Source organism: Gobius niger (assembly GCF_951799975.1).
Source record: "Gobius niger genome assembly, chromosome: 8".
Taxonomy (NCBI): domain Eukaryota; kingdom Metazoa; phylum Chordata; class Actinopteri; order Gobiiformes; family Gobiidae; genus Gobius; species Gobius niger.
The window spans coordinates 14,162,022-14,185,467 of NC_136859.1; the positions used below are offsets into that span (position 1 = coordinate 14,162,022).

A 23,446-nucleotide genomic window follows, 5' to 3' on the forward strand; every position below is an offset into this window, starting at 1 on the left:
GTTACAGAGAGAGTGAGTGGGAGGAAGAAAGCTGACAGTGAAAATTTGCATGCAAAACATGAACACAACATATTTGGTCCACTGACACAGGGGCACTCTTTCAGTTTAAAGTATGTGGGGGGCAGACAGGTGTCTCTCATTTTAGACTGATCCAGGAAGCAGGGGTTTCCTTAACGAAGAAATGCAACCTTTTTGTACTCACGCTAAACTTTGGACCATATATGAACATTGACAACATTGACAGAAATATCTATAAACATGCAGCCTACAGTGGGCTCTACAGTGGTTTTATTTTTCTTTCTGCATATATTCAGGCTATGTATTTACTATTTACTTTTTACCTGTATTTTCAAATCATTAGGCATAAAATGAATTGGATTAGAATAAATTACAGACCTCAGTCAGAGAAGCTGTCTGTGTGTGTATATGCTTTGGCCCATGCGGCTGTCCTAATGGGATGGCTAATTAAGACTCTGGGGGTATCTGCGATCTGTCAGCACTGATCGATTGGTCAGTGGACTGACAGCTCACTATGTGTGTGTTTTCTGTCATGAGCGCAGGTCTGTGCACCAGGATTTTTTAATCATTATTTTATTTGCCACTTGTAAATGAAAATAAATTGAGAACAATACATTTTTTTATTTTTACTGAATCAACACCAAGACATGGCTGTGTTTCCACAGACTGAGACTATGGCAGAACAGGCAATCTTTATTTAAATACTTTTATTCAACACTTTTGGGAGTAAAATGTCACTCATTGACATGTTACTTATTGCCTTTTTTAAAGAGGCCCTTTTAACAGTGTAGTTAGGCTATTTTTAAAATGTTACAAGAATATATAGGATTATTATGGGGAGAAACCACCATCTCTTCTTTTACTGTCATTGTTTTTTCCCAAGTGCAGGTCAAAAAATGTTAATGTGGTCGATTTGAAATAGTTGCTTTGAGAGGGCTGAAATGAACCACAGTTTGTGTGAGTGCAGGTGGAAGGAGAGAGATGAAGGGGAGAGTCCTTAAAGGAACAGGCCAGTGTTTTTTCCATTCTGAGATATGTTCTTACCTCAGCTTGGACGAGTTGTGCGCTCGTGAAAGATGTTGTTTGTGTTTAGCCTCTCCTCCTCTCCTCAATGAGGCCAAACAGGGTTAAAGCGACCAAGCTCTTCCACGCTTTCTCTATTTAAATACGGCTCTGTGAGTAGTTACACGATCCGTGTATAGTTACACAAAATGAAACATGTCGACTTTCTAAGCAGATTAAAAGGGATACTATATTGCAGACGTCGAAGTGCTCCTAAGGTGTTATTACGCCTTACAATATAGTTCCCCTTTTTATCAGTTTAGAAAATTGATATGTTTAAATTTGTGTAACCATACTTGGATCGTGTAACTTCTCACATAACTGTATTTAAACAAGGAAAACGTGGAAGAGCTTGGTTGCTTCTAACTTCACCCCCATTTGGGTCCATAGAGGAAAGGAGGAGAGGCTAAATGCTAACAACATCTTAGGTCTTTTTGTGTGACTGAGCACACGTGTAAAGACCAGACAAGTACACATCAACTCGTCTAAGCTCAGGTAAGAACATAATTATCTCCGTTTGTAAAAACAGTGGCCTGTTTCCTTTAAATTTGGTCAGCTGGACTTAGCAGTATAAACCTTAAATGTACAATCTGATATTACGTTTTCCTTGTTGATTGTTTTTTGTTGTGTTTTAAGGCATTCCACTGTTTTGTTTGAGCACACACCAACAGCCTGATCTCTTTCTGCGAGAGAGGGGGGGGGGGAGGACAGAGAGGGAGGGAGGCAGGTGAGTGACAGTATACAGGCAGCATAGCCTCTAAAATGTCACTATTGCAATCAATGGTGTTTAGCTAGGCTCTGGGCTGATCTGGACCTCATGCTAACATGGATCTCCTCTGCTCACTCCTTCCCTCTCGATCATTCCCCTAATCCCCCTCAACAATCTGTGAGCGGATGAGAGCCCCGGGGGAACACAGCAGAGCTCTTCACCTGTCCACAAGCTTTGACACATAGGCAAATTCTTTTACTGTAAACATAAGGTAAAGTGCTTTCTTTTTCGCTATACTGTAAGTCACCTTGGTCTTGAACATGTCACTTTCAACTTATCATTTACTTGTTATGTCAAGACCATTTAAGCACGATTTAAAGAGTTTCCTTGTGTTTTAAAACTGTATTAAGGCGCTAGACCCTTCTTTGTTCACAAATGAAAATAGTCACTTGATGAGTTGTGAAATAAAAACAATTAGAAGAATTATACCCAAAACTGGACATGTGTTTATAATACAAGATGTAAAAGGAAGAAAAGGAAGGAGTTTTAATGAAAGAGAAAAATGGATGACCCCAAATTATGTGGTTTTGTTAATTTTGCAAAAATCAAAACACAAGACGCCATTAACCAGAGTAATCAGAGCTAGTTTATAATTTCAAAGTGCTGAACAGAAAATCCAGTGAACCAAAGAGAAAGGAAAAAAAAAAAAATCAAAACAAAGAACTCAAACCAACGAGGGACATTGAAAAAACAGCAACTTTTTTTTATATTTTTTGTACATCTTCTTCAAAAAACAATGCACAACTTGTACCACAATATTTGAAAAAGCTAAAAACACTTCAAAATATTAGTCTTGTGTATATATATATATATTTATATCTATGTCATTTGTTTCTGCCTTGTTTCAAAATGCTGCCGTATGAGTGTGGGAGTGAGGAGCCACTGTCATAGCTTCAGACACAGCATGCATTTGACCCATCTCTCACACAACCCCCCCAACAGAAGCACATAGAAAAAGACGGTGGAATGTTTTGACCCCTGGCCTTAAATTTGTCTATCGAGCACCCTCTTCCGAAATGTCCCACTGCAGTTCACGGGACGGAGAGGGTGTGTGTCTGAGCCTCTAGCCCTTCTTGGGGGACATTAACTGCTGCAAAGGCCAATTTCAATAGCATTCGTTATGTTTCTCCTTACTTCTACTCATGCTATTCTCTCAAAATAACATTAAAAGATACTAGAGCAGGTTCAAGTCTGGCTGACTCAGTCGGTTGTTAGTGCACAGCAGCAAAATGAGTCCGTCTCTTTCTCTTCTACGTATCAACAGAATAGGACAGATCTTTTATTACAATAATTTAGAGTTTGAAATAAAATGGCTCCTTTTGTTGAATCAGAGCACTTAAGGAATTGCACTTGTATAAAACCACATTTCTACATATTTGTGTCCTGTGTTGTGACAATCAATCACATGGTCGTGCTTTTTGACTTTTAACATTTCAGTTCATTTCAGCATAAGCACCTTGCTGTTGACAGCGATATGTAATAAAGCATCTATTCGGCAAGAAGTCCCAGCTTGAAGGGCTAAAACTGATTGACAGTACTCATAAACCACTGACTTCAGTCTTTCGTCGAATAAGCTGCCGCCCAAAGTCTTTTTCCTCCTGTCGATATTAGGATAATCGTTCCCCCTCGCGGAGACACTCAGAATGACATACAATGCATTAAGCGTGCGACATTGGTTTGATACATGTGGTGGTCCGTTTGTGAAAAAGTGGTGGCAGTTCTGTCCGGCAATGGTCGTCTCGCTGCTCTGAATCCCTCAGAGTCAGTGTCGTTTGGTGCACGTGCTCCTTGTGGGGGTTAAAGGACTTCAGCCACACTGTGGTTAGCCCAGAGTGTCAGTAAGGCAGAGTGTCTAGAAACCTGTCAATCAAAGGTGGGGGCGGTACCAGGTCCTCCAGTTTCAGGTAGAAGATTCGCTGCAGCCCCTGTGTCCGCTGTGAGCGCAGCTCTGCGCGCAGACTGAGCACGCGATTCAGGCTCGACGACTTGGGCGCCGATGATGACGGTCCACAGCCGAGATGATCACTCAGGCAACACACCACTTTACTGTGCAGCTCCTCGACTCGTTTTGGATCCTTCAGGCCGGGGACTTGCTCTGTGGGCAAAAGAGCCAATAATTAAGAATCCGAGCAGTTGGTGGAAAGAACGTTAGCTTCAGCTTAGTTTATATTAGATTTCTCCTATTAGCTTGTATGTCTCATGTTCTTAACAGATCTTACTCTGTCTCACTCTGTGCAAATCAATAATACGTTTAAGCTAATTAGGCCCAACTCTGTGCCCCACCACAGCGTGCAGCACGAATGTTGAACAAATCCAACAATCTAGTGCAATGACTTAAACAAAAGTGATTAACAGTTAGTCAATTATTCTGCTGTGCAAGCAATCAAATCACATTATGAACCCATGCACTAACACATGCACAGTGTGCCCATACAGGCCTAATGTGTCACTAGACATTCAGACAAGCCATTCACACACAACACGAACACACACGTGTGCAACTGCACACACATGCAGTACATAAAGCTGCCACTAAGACCACTCTCTCTTTGAGGTTTCCATTATCTGAAGCTTATTTATTGTTTGTTTATGTGACTCTTTTGTTTGTTCTGTTTTCCACAGCAGAGTCGCTCCAGCCTGCCTTTTATCGTGGCTTTCAGACTCCTCACACACTCACTGTGTTCATTCTATCTTTTCTCTCTCTCTGGGAGCGGGGAGCTCCTGGGGTGGGATCGATTGCTGCCTTTCTGCACAGGCCACTCTGAAGCGGTCGATGGGCTGGTAGCAGTGGCTCAGTTGTGGCAGTGCGCTGTGAGTTTTGCCGAGGTGGCAGAGGGCCGCCGCCGCTCCGAGCTGCGCTCCACAGTGGGCTGGTCGATCAGGCACAGAGTTAAGTGCTCCCCCAGAGAGACGGGATGGGGCAGAGGGGCTCGGGCCGGGAGGAGGTGAGTGAGGCAGAGAGGTAGAGGAGGATGTGAGGGGGGAGGGGAACAGCTGTTCTCTGTCACCTTAGGCTACATTTGTAATTGGCTATTTCTAATGCATACATAATGCTCTACAGAGACAACTCACTTTTGTCTCCTGTGTTGTACCCATGCTGTTGTAACGTATTCCCTCACACTTTCACACTTGCTCTGATTAGGGGCCAGGTGTGAGGCAGGTGCTGCAGGGTGTCAGGTTCTTCTGGATTTGTCTAAAGACGTAGTGCATGTGTCTCTGAGTGTGACATCAGTTGTTTTCACCACCTGATCACTGTCATATTCAATCAGTGTGCAATGTTCTATCACTGTTTCTGGTTATTCTTATGGTCAGGAATCAGGATATGCAATGACTTGCATGAGTCTCTTTAGATATATCTGTGTGTGGATCCTAAGACAATGCTAATTTAGAAATAAATGATGCAATACCTGTGAGGAGGACCAGGGCAGCCAAACAGGAAAAAGCGGAGGTGTCCAGATTTAGGCTCTGAAGTCGCGTGGAGAAGTCCCGAATCGAGTCCAGCCACTCTCCGAACCCTCGAAGGCACTGGAACCTGTGCATCACCAGCCCGTTACAGAAGACCAGCTTATCTTCTGACAGCATTGACCTGCAGAGCACACAGGAGAGAGCATGAAGCTCCTGAAAAGCAAGATGTCTTTACATATAAAACACTCCACTATCTCTGGTGTATTGTATAGCTTTAGATGCCAGGCCAGGAAACAATTAAAATAACAATGAGAAAAGTGCACACAAATGGGACACACATCAAACAGAGGCATGCAGCTGATTAACTTGTGTTTTCCAAATTATAGCATTTTAAAACATTCCTGCGTTCCGTTTTGCTGGGGTGGGGTGAAGGGTTAGGGCACAGGGGCTGCGTATGTGTGCGTTTACCAGATAAAGGTAAATAGATGCAGCTTTATAATACCCATGCTGCGGTGTGCAGTGGAAACACAAAGCTTTAACGAGGAAATGAAAAGGCTTCTCAGATGTACTTAAACATGAGTTACTCACGGCACACACAAGTCTCCCACTTCTCAACCATAAAGCACAGAGGGAGAGAGAGCGGGACTGGTCTTTATTAGAGTCTCACAGAGAGCCTGCTTTTTCAAATTAAACCCTGGATGCATGCAGTAATGCCGACTATGACAATTGGTAACTACAGCACAATAAAGAGATCTGGAGGGTCTTAGACAAACAAGCATGCAACACAAATGGAAAAATAGGCGAAGAGGAAGCATTAAATTACAGACTGTGCAAACATTAGTTTAACAGCTACAAGAAACAAGCTAAATACCACTTGTGGTTAATTAAGCTATCCAGGGGTACAGCGTGTTTCAGACACAACTCAGACATGTGCACACAATCACCTCGATCCAACATTACACCTGGATTTCACTGCAAGCAAACTGCCGCTCTTAAACACATCTACATAAAGATATAGTAAATGTATGTCAAAGTTATGCAGCCTGCATTATAATTGTTAACTATTCAAGCTGCAAATGGTGCAGATGCCACAGACAAAAAAAAAAAAAAAGGAAGATTATGATTTTTACTCAAAGTTGGTTGTTTGGTGTAGGTTGACGTTGCAGAAATGTAGTATTTTCAATAGTAGAGCATTAGCCTCCTTAGACAGACTGGCAGACACTATGGAGGGCTGCCACGCATTCCTCTCACCCCTGACGACACTGTCACCACGGCGATCAACCCGAAACCACAGAAACCGTTTGGTAATGTGGCGCTGACACCGGCGGCGGCGCAGGAGAGTGGAGCAAATATACTCTCCATACACAAGGCACATACAACACCACACATGTGTGCACAAGGCTCTGCCAGTGCAGTTCAGCACAGGGTCAAAGCAGGGCCACAGCAACAATGAGAGGGGAGTGTGGAGCGCATCCTCTGCTCTCACGAACAGCACTAAAGAGAGACAGGCCAGTGTTTGTGTGTTTCCTGTGTGTCGTGGGAGTCTGGGCATGTGCGTGTGCGATAAAAGCCCAGTGAGTCTGCAGTTTACTCACTGCCCCTGTCCTGCTGGGACTGTGATGCCACCACCATCTTCTGCCCACCCTGCACCTGGAGCCACTCAACAAGACGACACAGAGTTGGTGTTTTGGCAGTAAGTGTGCTTTGCTGTGTTGGTTTTCTTTCTTAACAACAAAGCCAGACAAAGAGATGAGCTTGTAGCTCAACTCCCCTCTTCCCCATAAATTTATGCAGCCACATGCCTTCCAACAGCACACTGGTAACCCGTGGCAATCTCAAGAAACACCAACTTGAGCAGAGGAAATTGTGAAATGGATAAGATCACATTCACTTCAGTGGACTAAATGAAGTTGATTCAGTTTTATTCCAGTCAGCTGAATATGTAATTCTCAGCTGCTCAGCTGACCAGCTCTGAGATGGAATTGATCCTGTCAATTCACAGTTCTCAATGTTAGCCCACTTTTAGCCCAGCAAACGCACACAGAGCTCGCTGTGCGTCAGAATTCAGACGAGCTGAGCGGAACTGGGTGGGTGTAGGTGCTGTCATAGCTACAGACTCCATTCATAATTCGGTTCATATGGTGATTACTCAACTCGCTCCTCCTCCACCAAAACAACACTGCACAGTCTGGAGAGTGCAGTCTGCACCAGCGTAACGGCAGTAAATAGTTTACAAAGTCATACACAATCACAGCGGACGGTGAAGGGCAGTTGTGGAAGCTGACCTGTGCGCCAGGCGCAGTACAAACAGCTCCAGGAATGCTGAGTCTATCAGCAGGTTCTGATCTTCTCTCTGAAGCTCTGAGAAGCCGGGCACCCGCTCAGCCCAGCAGCGTGTGGTCTCCATGGACAGAGTGAGCAGCCTGTAGAAGAGATGGATGTGCTCTGCATCTGACGAAGAGGAGGGAGGGTCAGCCGCACTGAACTGTGGAGCACACAATCAACAGGTGATACTCAGATGGAACCTATCAATGATCTTTTAATCAATCATTTCATTCAATATATATCTATATCCCTGACCAGTATTTGATGGATGAAGAGGACTGTACCTGGCTGTAGTCCAGGTCTCGTGGTGTGCAGTGGGAGTAGGCCCGGAGCAGAGCAGACAGCAGACTCAAAGGAGGAGAGGGAGGGGAGGCTTCTGACTGCAGCGGGCTCTTTGGTTTGGATGGCAGACGTCCTCTGCGCCCCTTCAGGCTATCTGTGCGGACCACTGTCAACAAACATGGACAGGGCTCAGCAATTGTACAACTCTATAACATTATCCTCAATCCAAGACGATAGAGGGCTTATTACAGCCAGCAGATGGCAGTAAAGCTACAACAAGGTGTGACATCTCTATCTGCGCTAATGAGTGTGGGAATTTTATAACAACTTGACGAGAACTTATAGCCTAAGTTTGATAAGTGAGAGGCCGTTTGGCTTTTATCTGTGGTCAACATTGAATGGCATGCTGGAGCAGGTTCGTCTATGTTCACGTGCATGTCCTATAGCCTATATTTTTATTTATCATCTGGCGTAGTGGTTTTCTTACCTTCCTTGACCATGCCGACACTCAGACATTTCTGGAAGCGGCAGTACTGACATCGGTTGCGTCTTCTCTTGTCCACAGGACAGTTTTTACTGGCCAGGCACACATACTTGGCATTTTTCTGCACGGTGCGCTGCAAAGAGGAAACATGCGGTAATCAGATCCAAACACAATCAACGACCTAATATTTGATTTGTTTAATTCAATTTCTGTTTCTCTCTCCCCATCAAAGAATGAGAGCAGAGGCTCGCAGGTCAGATTTTAATTACGCGCTGAAACGCGGCCGTGATATCAGTGTAATTAGATAAAATTAATTTTCAACAAGCCTTCCCTGCAGCAGGGACAATTTTATTAGCGCCGTCACTGACAATGGGGCCTGCGCGTGGCATGCTGAGACAGAGTCCCGCGAGACACAGGGCACTGTGGGCGTAAGAGCAGCATGATCAGATTGTTTGTTAAGCTCGTGGGTCAGCTCACAGCATCTCTGGGGCCTCATGCATCACTCTTCTCAAAGAGGCCTACGGGAACAGTTTTCTCTTCGGTTTACGCGCGATTATTTCTGACCTTATTAAAATGAAATCAGAAATGGCCCACGCGAGACCAGCTGCGTGGTCGTCCACTCCGCGCACAGGCCGGAAAAAGCCACAGAAGTAGCCGAAATTTGGCTGAGCTTCTTTCTGAAACATTTTGCTCACACTTTAGTTTATAGAAGTGTTTATGATCACCTATAGCTGCGCTGAAGCGGGTTAGAGCCATGATCAATATGCAACAGTCCACAGACTCCTGGGTTAATGGCCTCGTGGGACTGACGCCGATCTTTGACATCATTTGACAGATCAGAAGTGTTGCCTTGGGAGCCAAACTATCACAGTATCACAACAAAACGATTGGATTTAGAAACATCAAACACAACACAATTAATCTGCCCTATTTGCACTAATGGCTCACGCGCAAAATAGACCATAGCCAAGGTGATGCTGTTAAATCAGTGGACCACTCAGACACGACCGGGACACACGCTCACTGTAAATGAAACAAATAGGCTAATGCTCCCCTTTAATGCGTCTAAAACACATCCAAACAAATAAATCCAATTAGGAACCCTCGCGCCACACATGTCCAGGCCCCCGGGTGACCAATAACACACCAATTATTGCATATGCTCTGGCGCGACTGCGGAACTGGCGCATAATGGGCGCCAGCGTCGGATGAGAGCCGTTGCCATGGCGTCGCAGATCGCGTTCAAGTGTGACCCGCGTGAGCAGAAGTTAGGGCTATTAGCGAGGCCAAAGAGACATAACCTCTAAACACACGATGCGCCAACACACAGACCCGAGAATAAACTGTCTCAAGATGCAAGCTCGGACAGTTATGAGAGATGACATCAAAGCGAAGCTGTCCCCTTCCCTTGACCCAACATTGGAGAAGAGGGAGGATAAGTGATTCTGCGAAAATTGTGCTTTGAATGGACCAGTTAGAATTGTGACAAATGCGGCTCTCATGCGCGGGTGCGTGTCTCCTGTCTGTCTGAAGAGGGGAGGACTCTTGTGACATCCTTTTATGGGCCATGGCCGCCGTCTCCACCGAGACACTGTGATATGGAGGCAGATAAGAGTGTGATACTGATCAATGGTGCTGTCTTTGTGCAGGTGGACATGAGCGCACATCAAATTACCTCAATGAGATTATCAATATATCTGCATTCTTCCACTTACTACAACCAGCACTGAACAAACCTTCTAGTAAGAGGGCTGCTGTGATGACGCCACCAGCCTTCAACAGTTGGGCAAACCGGGGCTGGTTGTCTCACAGGGTGGTTGTCTTATTGATTCCTACTGGCACTCTAGGGGGCGCTGTGACTTGATATTGTAACTGAGCTGAAGTTTTCATCCACTCAAAAGACAAAAAAACCAAACTAAGCCCAAAGCTAAACACCGAGACGAGGACATTTGCTGTGTCAATATGTTTGTACGATGATATTGATTTTAACGTTTGCTTTTGTAGAAGCTATTTCTTTCTCGCTTCCATTTAAAAATGAGTTGGTCTGTTTTAAAAGGTATTGTCTTATTTTATCTCAAGGCACAAACTTTTCTAAATTCGTGCTTAAAAACCCCATTGAGAACCGAGAACCGCGACAACCTTCCCTGCACACATCGTCACAGTTGATTTTCCTGTTTTTGATGGTTAACAACTATTATTTGTAATGAAAGATAAAAAAAAAAAGGAGCCTCCAAGTCAAGGCTTTTAATGTGTGTGACTCTTGAGGGATGTTCTGTTGATGAGCAGTGGACTCCAGAGAAAAGAGTGACAACCAGCCCCGACCTCCCATTTGAATATGTAACAATGATGGAGCTTCATCAGTCCAGTCCTCTTGTGCACTCTTAAATAGAGTTGCACAAATGGCTGATAAAATGACTTGCAGAATGTTGCATTTTAATAAGGGCTATTATAATTGAATACTCCAAATCTTCTAGGTGAATAGTGAATATTTTAGCTAATTTCCATTGCATATGGCTGAACCGAGTCTGTATAAACAAATAAAATAAAACCAGGTAGTCTTGGTTAAAGAACCAATTTGAATGATTTAAATGTGTTTTTAAATTGCACTAATGAAATAACAATAATTTACAGCCCAGCTCCCAGAAATGAATGTCAACTAACTATTCACAAATAATTAAGGATAATCAGCAGATACTTTTAGAGGACAATGAAACATGGCAATAATGACGCTGATGACATGATTTTAAACTTCACTGTTGTGTGAAAAACACATTAGGTTCAGCGGTGGCAGAGGGAGCTGTAGAAGCTGTGGGTGAATAATGTGCATAATCTCTTGCAGAGTCTTGTGTGATTCTGAGTCTGGAGCAGAGCTAGGGTTGATAGGCAGCAGCGGTGAGTCGCCCGCGGCCTGTGGCTGTACAGACACCGCTTCCATTAATTACTAAATAAAAACAAATTGTCAAACTAATTGAAAAGAAGGACAATTCATTTCCAGCGACCAGAGGCATTATTCAATTATGTTTGCAGCCTTCGTCTTGCTTTGTCTTTTAATTCCTCTCTCTTGTCTCGTAAAGCCAATAGAAAGCTTAACAAGTGTGCCTGAAATGCAATTATTAAAAGCTGGGCAAAGAATTACTGCAACCTCCCTAAATACCAGCTTATCATTTTTAATATTGGTCCAAAGACGTTCAAGCATTTGTTTGACCAAGTATTTCCCCCTTTACTTCACATTCAATAATAATAGATGAACACTACAACAGATGAGGTTGTTGACTTCAACCCCGTGAGTGACTTCAGAGAATAGGATGTGGGTGAGGCACAGAATAAGTTCAGTGATGCGTTTTACAAAAGAAGAATCAAAAAAGAAGTTACATAATAGAAGGTACAATAAGGAAAGAGTCTGACAGAAGCCGTGGGGCATTACCTTGAAGAAGCCTTTGCAGCCCTCACAGGTGCGGACGCCGTAGTGCTGACAGGCCGCGTTGTCCCCACACACAGCACAGGTGCCCTCCCCCTGAGGGCCTCGAGGTGGTGGCGAGGGCAGACTGTCACCCAAGAGAGGACCACAGGGGCCCAGGGCCAGAGAGCGGAAGGCCAGGCTGCTGCCCCCCGCCCCCCGGTGTAACTGGTACATGGGCTGCTCTAAGGCAGAGCCGTGAGGGTGCGACACAGACGATGAAGAGGAAGAAGAGGAAGACGAGGTCCTGACCAGACCCGCTCCGAGGCTCTCGTAGCCCCCCACACTGCTGCCGCTATGGGGCGGCGAGTGCTGGTAGAAGTGGGAGAAGCGAGGGGACTTCAGGCCGCTGTCCAGGCTGGAGCCCAGAGAATGAGGGTGCGCCGGAGGGGCCAGAGTGTGCTCCTCCCACAGGAAAGACGCCCCAGGCTGCGGCGGGATGGACGGGGTGGTGGGTGTGGAGGGGGGTGAGGGTTTAAAGTACATGTTAGAGGACATGGCCTCCATAGGGGAGGCTGTGGGGTAGCTCTCTTCCTCCTTTTTGATTGTAGGACGATGGGAGGGCATCTGGTATAGACAGGACGACTTTGGCAGCTCGTAACTGCCCTCCACAAAGACGTTGAAGCTGGGCAGTGATGTGGTGGCGGCCGCAGAGATTTCGCCTCCTCCCAGGTCCAGCTTAGTGTAATCAGGGGTCATGAGGTCAGAGCTGTAGCTGTCGCCCTGGTAACCAAAGGACTGTCCGGAGTAGGCGGAGCCTGGAGGGGCGGGCCCATACTGAGCCTGCACACAGGGCATGTCTGCCAAAAAACACAGGTATGAGCCCCAAGTTTCCAACACAACATGAGACATAAAAAGATTACACAGCGGCATATGCATTAAAACATCTGTTGCTGGACATGCACCAATAAAGATGTCCGTACAACATTTACACTAAAAGAATTGCGGGATTACTTGTAAAAGGTTCAATTCCACTACGTACTTGAACATTCTTTGTAAACTGCAGATTATGGAGTAATGTTAAAAGGATGATCAAATCCATCCATGTGAGAGCCCTACTTGAATGTTTGTTTTTTGTGTCCTCTTTGTTGGTGCAGGTCATCACTAAGAACATTAGTCAAAGGAGCAGACAGCCCAGGACAGCCCAGCAGATTGTCTTCAGGGAGATGCATGCAGAGCCACTGTGCACTGTGGGACGTCCTGAACGGCCATATTGGAACAGGCAGATGTTCAGATCATGAGGTGTCAAGAGTTTTCGAAACTGTTACTACGTTGTTGTTTTTTTTGTCTTCCTTTAATCACTCACAGGTAATAAATTTGACCAAATCTTTAACCCCTTTATTTCCCAGCTTCCCAATTTTAACACCTCCTGCGCTTCGTTTAGGGGGCACACATCCTCAAAGTCGGTTTACTTCAGTGGCGCATGCAAGATCATTCTAATAGAAAGACCTGGGGGCAAAGCAAAGCTAAGTTCCTGTTGGCTCTGAGCGATGAAATGCGGTGCCTGCGGTGCAAGGCGGCGCAGTGGTTAGTGAAATGGCAGAGTAGATGAGATAACATTAAATAATAATGGGAGCCTATGGTGGTGTTGGACGCACACACACACACACACACACACACACATACAAATACACATACACGCACACAAGAAAGAGACAGACAGATTTGCTTTAACTGCAGCAGACGCCAGCCACTATGTCTTGAGTTTCCCCTTGATTGAATATGCGGCTCACGTGACATCAGAACATTCTAAAATGGCAATAGTTTGCAACTGAGATGGGGGTAGGTTTTCTATAGGACAATTTAAAATGCATCAAAATGTAAAAAATGAAACTAAACGTGCTCAAAGTTTTAGTGTTTTCCAAATTAACAAGGTTCTTTATTTCCTGACTCCAGATCATTGCAGGTAAACTGTCATCAAACTCAAGACGAAAAGAATAAAATAAACAATGCCAGGGATAGGCCACCACCGACCGACACCATCAATAATATTTTTGCAGCGTGCTTTCAAAATTAAGCATAAGGAAGAGAACGACATATGAGGACTGGTGATGTCCCGCTTTGATGGGTCAGGTATGAGAAGAGGCGAGCCCATGCAGATACGCAGTTTTTGAGGCCCTTATTGCCAACACAAACTACCATAATGAAAGGAATTGCCCCTGGGGGATAAAGAAACTAAGTACTACAGGTGAAATATTTCGCAGGATTAAGCTTAGTGATGTTTAATTAAAAATGATAACGGTCAACATTTAGGGACTTCTGTTTGGGATATTTTCTATTTTAACATCGCCTCGCCCACAGCGTTACATGGGCCCCGGCTCATCATTATCAAATTCCACTCTCTGGAGAGGATCTGCTGCTCTAAATCTTCCCCAGCTCCTTACGTAATCGCAGCGTAATACTTCTCCACCTGGCCCGTACGTTATGTAGAAGAGGGGCACACAGAAGCCTAATCAGTCACAGTGTCACGGTGCCGGGGCCAGCGCTGTTTGCTCGTTGCTCTGGAGCAGGGAACTGTCAACACAGAGCGGCACCCTGTGACGCCCAGCATACGTGCACCCACTGCTCTCGCGTCATGACTGTGTGGTCAAATACGGGACATATCAGGCCCTGCCGCTGTCAGAGATGCCCCCATCATCTGGGCTGTATAGTAGTGCTGCAAAAATAGATGCAATGAAATCAAAATATGAATGGATGTAATGGATGTAAATTGCAAAAAAGACTGCAATTCTTTCATGTCTGAGGTGTTGAGGTTGATAAAACCTGCTCATCCTATTCGGCCTCCACAGTCCTGAAATTATGTGATTCACGTTTAGTTTAGCTGTTCATATTCTCTCAAATGGTAAGAGCTTGAACATGTGTATCGTGCACTGTACTGCACATCGGGCACTGTTTCGACATCTGCGCCATAGGTTTGTGTCCCGACTTTAAAACTTCTTAATAAAGAATAAATAAATAAATAAAGAGTACATATTGTGGGTGAATCTTAATTATGAAAAACAAGCACAAAGCTGAATTGCAAATGTATTCGCACCTGCAGCAAATATTAATTCAATATTCCTGAAAAACCAGTCAGCACTATTTCACTATTACACACTGACTACAGTGACTTTCAGAATAAGGATAGATGCGCACATGTTTGTTTCGCAATTTCTGACAAACCAGCTTTCGCAAATGTCAAATGAATCATGGTTTGGATTCCAACAAGATTTTTGTTTTATACATCAACGTGAATTGTTTACAATTTAGAGCGATAAATTTAATTGAGGAAACAATGCAAATGGCCGTTTTGTGCAATTGTGAATAATAATGAATGAGTCGCCGTCTCACCCAGAGCAATGCACTGCATTAAAATGTCCATTAATTTGAGCCACTGCTGCCACACAATTTATTTGTAGCTACGGGACAAAGCTGAGGGGCTGCAACAATGACTCAATAAGTTAATTAAGCGAAATAAAACAGCCCACATATCCACATACATTCATTAATTTGCACAGGGGATGTTTAGCAATATCAAGACAGAAATACGTGTTCATATTAAGGATATGAGTCATATTTGAGTCTAAAGTGACCACCTCTTCAGCCCACATGGAAACACACAGGCGTCACGGCAGCTTCATGTGCGACACCTTATACACTTGTGCACCAGACAGAGAAGTGACACGGGCGTATTTCATTAAAGACTCGTGTCAAGGGGGCAAATCTTTTGAAACGAAACTTTAAGCGCTGCCAGTGGGTGAGTAATGTCACAGAAATTGGAATTAGAATGATCGCACTTAGCAATACACAGAGCTCTGCAGTTTGAGTGATATAAAGTACTCTGCAGAGAACATATGCTGCCTCCGGGGTCTCATTATGTACTGTATAAATCCTACAAGACTTCGACAAACATGTACTTAAATTATTATAGTGTCTATTGTTTCACTGACCTCCTTAACTCATGTGCACAATATGAGCATAATCTCAAGATAGAAAACTCAAATTCAAGGGCAATATCATTAACTTTTTTTTTTTTTTTTTTTGCATTTTCTACATGTTGATTGTTTAAAATAGATCGCATGTTTGGCTTGCAGGAGTGTCTCCGGGGTCTGTTTGTTGGATGATGAGACAAGTGTGTCATGGGTTGTTTCGCTTGCACACACACACACACACACACACACACACACCCACACATACACACACACACACACACACACACACACACTGATGTTCGACGTATAAACAGACCTGCATGTACTGCTAATAACGCTCTGAACTGCGCAAAAACCTGTCAGACTACCTTAACAAGTGTCACCCATTGGTACAATATCAGCTCAGCCACTTCTACACACACTCCTCTGCCCATTTAACTACTGCCCAAGAAGCGGCTTGGTCGTCTTTCAGGACACATTTTGAGGGGAACTTTTTCTTTTCTTTTTTACATATCACAGCCTGGTTTTTAGAAAGTGAAAAGCGAAAGTGTCTGAGAGCCCCAAACTACAAGAGTTGAAAGTTTTGTCTAAACTATGAAAGAAAAAAACACCCTACATTTGCAGAACTCTGAGCTAAATATCCAACACCACCGTCCGATTGCGATTACACAGACATGCATCTTTTGTGAGGGGGGCGGGGGGGCGGAGGAGGGGGGCAAAGCATAGGTACAGACAACCCAAGCAGCAAAATGAAAAGGCGGAAAGGAAAACAAGTGTCTAACCTCGAGGTGCACATTTCAACTGGACATACTGCAGCTGTTCCAATATCTGAGCGCGCTTGCTCATTGTCAGAATGCCATAGATCTAACAAATAAAAACATGAAGGTGAAACACAGAAACAGGGTGACCACCCCCCAAACGGTGGGACCGGCTGAGCAACATGGTGGGACACAGAGAGACAGACTTGAGAACATTTGGCAATCTGACTTAGAGCCTGAAAACCAACACAGAATGATATGGCAACATAAGATAAGAGTAATGTTGTGCTATCTATTATCATTGTTGTTGTTATTATTATTATTATTATTATTAGACTTTTTTTTTTTTAATTATTAGACTTTTTTTTTTTTTTTTACCCCAAATCACGTTTCTAGTGTCTACAAGTTACATGTTAAATTGGTGCCACACTCTCAAAGCAGTAATGGGTCAAAGCATTTCAGCCCCTAATGTGAAACATGCGGGAGACTGTTAAGGAATTTTCATTTAGGTTTATTTAATTTATTGAGAAGATAATAAAAAATAAAAAAAACGCATCTCTAACTTTGTTGACTCATTTCGAGGATCCATGTCACTCGCCCCCAGCTCCTTAGATGAGGTGTGCCCAGTTTCTTATTTCTATGAGTTTGTAACGTTTGTAACGCCATCTCCAGTCACTCACTCACACGCACTCACGCGGACGAGGCAATATAACTCCAGGTGCCAGTGGGCTTTTGATGGAGGGATGAATTAGAAGCAACTCGTGGATTTGTTAAGCTACAATGAATTAGGCAAAAATAAAAATGTGTGTTTTTATACAAGTGAGACGTATCCTCAGATGAAAGGACAGGGAGAAACGCACGAGAGTGTACAGAATAAAGCGGAGGGAGAGGAAAAGTGAAAATGCGCGTGTCCAGTGCGCACCTGGTGAAAGAGCCTCGCGCTGAATGGTGCTGGTCCGGAGTGGAGAGGGCTCGTGGCTGCGGCCGGTGAGGGGCTCGTGGAGCTGGGAGGACTCGGCGTGCGTCGCAGAGGTCGAAGCGCGCTCTTCCGAACCTGCAGTGTCTGGGGCAGAGAGGGAGCAGCAGTCAGTCAGTCAGTCAGTGAGCCAGCCAGCCAGAAAACACACACTGTCCCGAGGCAAAACCCCGAGTGAAACTCACAGACAAGCGTGACTTAATGCCTGATTATATTTCCTTTCCAAATCAATGAATAGTGTTACATCACCGGCACAATTCATCAGATCTGTCAAGGACGGTTTCCAGAAGCTTGTACAGGCAACACCGACTCAAATGAAGTGATAACACATTAAACAAAAAAATCTGACTACTTGTAACTTTGACCTTACGCTTTCAAGTCTGCAAGACACGGTGAAAAGAAAAAAACAACAGACAATTCCAATGAAGACATTATTATATTGACTGTTTTAGAAATTGTTAATTTATCCCAGAAATTCTACATTTTGGTTTGTGTTGTATATCAATTGAAAGAGCCATTAAACATCCACAACGCACATGTCAGACTTCTTATCTGGGAAACAAGCTTCACTTAAACGTTGCCTGTTTCCAAATTATCGACACATTTCTATTCCCTGAGTTACAGACCTACGCGTTTGCAAACGGCAGTGTGTCTGAAAGCGCGTTCTTCGCCGTGCGTCCCTCGGATGAGCGCAGTGGTCTTCTGCCCAGGGTTCATCCAGGGGCGCGACAGAGCCATAAAAGTTGGAGACTTGGACCCAAAAGTGGATTTGCGGGTCCTGTGGTCCGTGCGCCTCCAACTCCCTCAATACTGAAGCAGGACGCGCTCTTGGAGAGGGATATGAAAGCCCAGAGCGCCCCCTTTCTGTCACAAACTCCTCGAGTGAAATCGAAGCGCCTGTGCTCTGGCTGTACACCTGCAGCTCCCTGTCCCACCTTTGCGTCCGGACACTTGGCTTTAAACTTCCAGCGTGTTGACTCCCGGTTGTCTGATATGCGTCAACGCAAGTTTTAACTGTGCGGAGGCAGGAGTGAAGAAAGTCAAAAAGCAAACAAAAATTCCGAGTGTAATTTCCCAGAACAGAATTTATGACCAGTTCAAATCTTGGTTAAAATCTTGTAATATTTCTGCTGCAACAAAAACAGAAAATATGCTATTTAAGCAGTTCCTCTGGTAAAACCTTCCATACGCTCCACTTTGCTTGTATGTAAACGGCACTTTTGTTTGGAATAGAAACTGCTGGGACAAGTAAGACACACTCCGCCTATTCTTTATCCTGTTTTGTCTGTCGAGGTCAAGTAGTCGGTGGGGCTCTGCTAGTACGCACCGGTAACCATGAGAAGCACATAAGGGCAGCAAAACACGCGGCTCGGAGAACTAGTCGCCCCCGGTGAAGGCCCTTGCAGCAATAAGCCAAGACACCAGCAAACACGCAGAGCACATAAAACGAGAAAAAGAAAGATTTGTGTCCGCGCGTAAATCAGAGAGCCGCGCTGTTACCAGACTTTCAGTACCCGCGTCTGTGCGTAAAGTTGAGTGTGTACACACACGTCAAATAAAGTAAAGCGCATCCTCCTGTGCAGGAACCACTGTTGTTTGCAAATGTTAGGAGGGCTGTGCATACGATGAATGGACGAGTGTGTTGTGTGTGTGATCAATGGGAGGAGAGCCCTGTCTCGAGGACAATGTGAATCTTGTATCTGTGCTCCAGGCAGACGCGCACTGAGAAGACGGTTAGAACCTCTGGCTCAAATACATCATCGGGGCTTTCAGCAGTTGACAGCTTCAAGTGTTTGAATCTTCATGAAGTGTGAACGTAGGACAGAAATGTGTGGCACAATAAGGAGAAAGTATCCTGATCAAGGATGTTACATTTGTTCATAGGCTACTGACCCAAACAAAGTGCAAGCAACATGTGTACATTCATTGTCAGAGAGAGGCATCCCATTTCCATGACAACCGGAAAGGATACGATACCCTCCGCGCTCGAATTAAATGGACCCTCGTGCGGCTGCACGAAGCAGCTGTGCGCGCGAGGCTAGCAACAGGTTGCACAAACTTTGACAGTTCAGAGTTACGAGTGAAAAGAGACACTGAAGGTTTAACTTCAGATAATGTCCTTAAAAGATAGGCTACTGTCACACAAGTGTCAACCAAGCGAAGCCAAGAAGCTTTGTCAAGGAATCATTCATTCACAATTTACTCACTGGTTTGCTGTAGCGGTTCCGTCTTTACATGTGGTAATAACCTTGCGTGAAGTATCCTATTTCCATCCAGAAATCACCAACATTTGTGGTAGTTTACATAAAAAAGTAAAATTACTGTAAGCAAGGTCTGGGCGCCGCGATGTCAAAAAGTGCCTTCATTAAGTACTCAAAGTTGGTAGAAAAAATGAAATAAATTGTAGAAAACAAAAGCCTCCGCAGTGTGAGGAGTTTGTCTGCTCCGCGCGCTCTCTGTCAGTGATGTCGGTGCTTTGCAAAGTGTGGACTTGTAACGCGAGTTTGTTTATGTGCTCGTCTAAGGGGAGAAAGTCAAATACAGCATTTATGTGGGCTCTGCCTCCACACAGACGCCTGGTATGCGCTACGTCAATGTGACGCCATGGGAGAGGTGACGTCACTGCGCAGAGCACTCTCTCTCTCTTTTCTGTTGTACTGTACAGACACATAAGCCTCGCTCCGCTGTCAGTGCCAGCGAGAGAGGGAGGGAGAGAGAGAGAGAGAGAGAGAGAGAGAGAGAGAGAGAGAGAGAGAGGTGGTTGGTTTGATGTTTTCAAGACACGTGTAGGTGAACAGAATCCTGAATCTTGACTAGGCAAAACACAGCAGCCTTTCAAGCTTTTAGCTGCACATGGCAGGTTCTAAACAATACAAAATGTTTGCTATTTAAACTTCACACACTATCTTGGAAATAAAATAAAAACAGGCGATCATATTAAATAAAATGTAACTGCTCTGAAATATAGGACACAGGCTTTCCATTAAGGTTTCTGTGGTATTTGTAGTTTGTAGGCAGTTTGTACAAAGGCTGTATAGTTTATTGTTCCAAATTATGTTTAACCGCAATGATATTTAGAAGTAGGCCCATTCTGATTAAAAGGTAGACAACCCACCTGGAAACACTGATAACCTGAAGTCTATTTAGGCAGACACGTTTTGCTTTTAACATGAGTTTTCTCCCCATGTAAGCTTAGGCATAGAAACGATCTATAAATGTGCTGTGTAGGACGGGTATTTGTGCTTCTTCAAACATCAGGTGAGGAGTGTGTGCTGTGTCGGCGGACACAACAAACACAGAATTAAAAAGTGTTCAAGAAACTCCATAGTGCAATAAAATACCACAGCCAATCACAAGGCGCGTAAAGCTCGGTCAGCGTCCTAATTCTGTCCAATGATGTGCCCAAGGGGGCGGAGGCACCCTTGACGCACTGAGGCTCGTGATTGACGCAAGCTTTGTTACTAATTATAGCATCTGGGCGACGGAGGCAGAGCCAGATAGTGGAGAACCCATTCATTGTACCGGGGATTGTGAACCGGCCAAGCCAAATATAGTTGTAGACAGGTATTTTTAGCCGTAAAGTGTATCCCCACTGCCTTCATTCAGGGTCCAGTCTGTAAAGATCCCCGACCACAAAGGCTTCTCTCTGACTGGTGTAGGTTCACTGTCAGCTGATGTGCCGTCCTGTCCACTGAGCTTCAGCTGCCCCGAGAGTTTATGTCAATGCTTTGAGGTCTCTGGACATGGGATGGGACATCGAGAATGAAGAAACATGCAAAAACACGAAGGTATACGGTTCACCACGTTTAAAGAGGACAAGGCGAGGACAAGGCGAGAAAGCGCGGGTTTGTGAGATGTAGGATACTCCTGAAGCGCGTGACAGGCGCCGAGTGGTCAGAGCTGGGGAAATCCCTCTCTCAGGCAGCCAGACGTAATCGAAGCAGGTGTAGTCGCCGCTTAAACCTACTCTCTTCCCCCGTTACGCACAGGACGCATATGTTGTGTCCCCTTTTTCTGGACTTTTCGAGCTGGGCTACGTTTGGACGCCATCTACATAAAATAATGTGAAGCCATGATTCAAAACACAAAACCAATGTCTACATAAAGCTACAAACGATACCCTCCAACTATCCAACTAGTAAGAGATATTTTACTGTGGTGAAATGTTTGAAAACAAGTCAGGTGAAGCTGTCACACACGCAGAGGAGCACATCCTTCATGACATGACACCAGCCGGTGAGCCAGAAGTTTTGAGGGAACATGGGATAGACAACAGTAATGTTAGTGAGTAGATAAGTGAGTAAGTAAGTAGGTAGGTAGTAAGTGAGTAGGTAAGTAACAGAGTAGGTAAGTAGTAAGTAAGTAGGCAAGTAACAGAGTAGGTAAGTAGTAAGTGAGTAGGCAAGTAAGTAAGTGAGTAGGTAAGTAAATAAGTGAGTAAGTAAGTAAGTAGGTAAGTAGTAAGTGAGTAGGCAAGTAAGTGAGTGAGTAGGTAAGTAAGTAAGTAAGTAAGTGAGTAGGTAAGTAAGTAAGTAAGTAAGTAAGTGAGTAGGTAAGTAAGTAAGTAAGTAAGTGAGTAGGTAAGTAACAGAGTAGGTAAGTAACAGAGTAGGTAAGTAACAGAGTAGGTAAGTAAGTAAGTAAGTAAGTAAGTGAGTAGGTAAGTAAGTAAGTAAGTAAGTGAGTAGGTAAGTAACAGAGTAGGTAAGTAACAGAGTAGGTAAGTAAGTAAGTAAGTAAGTAAGTGAGTAGGTAAGTAAGTAAGTAAGTAAGTGAGTAGGTAAGTAACAGAGTAGGTAAGTAGTAAGTGAGTAGGCAAGTAGTAAGTGAGTAGGTAAGTAGTAAGTGAGTAGGTAAGTAGTAAGTGAGTAGGCAAGTAAGTAAGTGAGTAGGTAGGTAGTAAGTGAGTAGGTAAGTAACAGAGTAGGTAAGTAGTAAGTGAGTAGGCAAGTAAGTAAGTGAGTAGGTAAGTAACAGAGTAGGTAAGTAGTAAGTGAGTAGGCAAGTAAGTAAGTGAGTAGGTAGGTAGTAAGTGAGTAGGTAAGCAACAGAGTAGGTAAGTAGTAAGTGAGTAGGCAAGTAAGTAAGTGAGTAGGTAGGTAGTAAGTGAGTAGGTAAGTAACAGAGTAGGTAAGTAGTAAGTGAGTAGGCAAGTAAGTAAGTGAGTAGGTAAGTAACAGAGTAGGTAAGTAGTAAGTGAGTAGGCAAGTAAGTAAGTGAGTAGGCAAGTAGTAAGTGAGTAGGCAAGTAGTAAGTGAGTAGGTAAGTAGTAAGTGAGTAGGCAAGTAGTAAGTGAGTAGGTAAGTAGTAAGTGAGTAGGCAAGTAAGTAAGTGAGTAGGTAGGTAGTAAGTGAGTAGGTAAGTAACAGAGTAGGTAAGTAGTAAGTGAGTAGGCAAGTAAGTAAGTGAGTAGGTAAGTAACAGAGTAGGTAAGTAGTAAGTGAGTAGGCAAGTAAGTAAGTGAGTAGGTAGGTAGTAAGTGAGTAGGTAAGTAACAGAGTAGGTAAGTAGTAAGTGAGTAGGCAAGTAAGTAAGTGAGTAGGTAAGTAACAGAGTAGGTAAGTAGTAAGTGAGTAGGCAAGTAAGTAAGTGAGTAGACAAGTAAGTAAGTGAGTAGGTAAGTAAATAAGTGAGTAAGTAAGTAAGTAGGTAAGTAGTAAGTGAGTAGGCAAGTAAGTGAGTGAGTAGGTAAGTAAGTAAGTAAGTGAGTAGACAAGTAAGTAAGTGAGTAGGCAAGTAAGTAAGTGAGTAGGTAGGTAGTAAGTGAGTAGGTAAGTAACAGAGTAGGTAAGTAGTAAGTGAGTAGGCAAGTAAGTAAGTGAGTAGACAAGTAAGTAAGTGAGTAGGTAAGTAAATAAGTGAGTAAGTAAGTAAGTAGGTAAGTAGTAAGTGAGTAGGCAAGTAAGTGAGTGAGTAGGTAAGTAAGTAAGTAAGTGAGTAGGTAAGTAAGTAAGTAAGTAAGTGAGTAGGTAAGTAAGTAAGTAAGTAAGTGAGTAGGT

The 23,446-nt window shown here is 44.1% G+C and overlaps 1 protein-coding gene across 2 annotated transcripts; it reads right to left on the reverse strand.

The window, feature by feature from the left end:
* Positions 1–2,415: 2,415 nt before the first annotated feature.
* On the reverse strand, positions 2,416–19,971 carry nr4a3 (nuclear receptor subfamily 4, group A, member 3). Of its 2 annotated transcripts, XM_079562314.1 has the most exons (9): positions 19,655–19,971; positions 17,394–17,534; positions 16,496–16,577; positions 11,770–12,602; positions 8,349–8,478; positions 7,864–8,027; positions 7,540–7,739; positions 5,257–5,435; positions 2,416–3,944 (listed from the first exon to the last, which is right to left on the reverse strand). In XM_079562314.1, exons 3-9 carry the CDS (start codon positions 16,557–16,559, stop codon positions 3,685–3,687), a joined length of 1,830 nt encoding a protein of 609 aa, XP_079418440.1. In that variant the 5' UTR covers positions 16,560–16,577; positions 17,394–17,534; positions 19,655–19,971; the 3' UTR covers positions 2,416–3,684. The 2 variants fall into 2 exon arrangements, with proteins under 2 accessions (XP_079418440.1, XP_079418439.1); XM_079562313.1 differs by lacking the exons at positions 16,496–16,577; positions 19,655–19,971 and adding an exon at positions 18,074–18,470.
* Between the last annotated feature and the right edge of the window lie 3,475 nt (positions 19,972–23,446).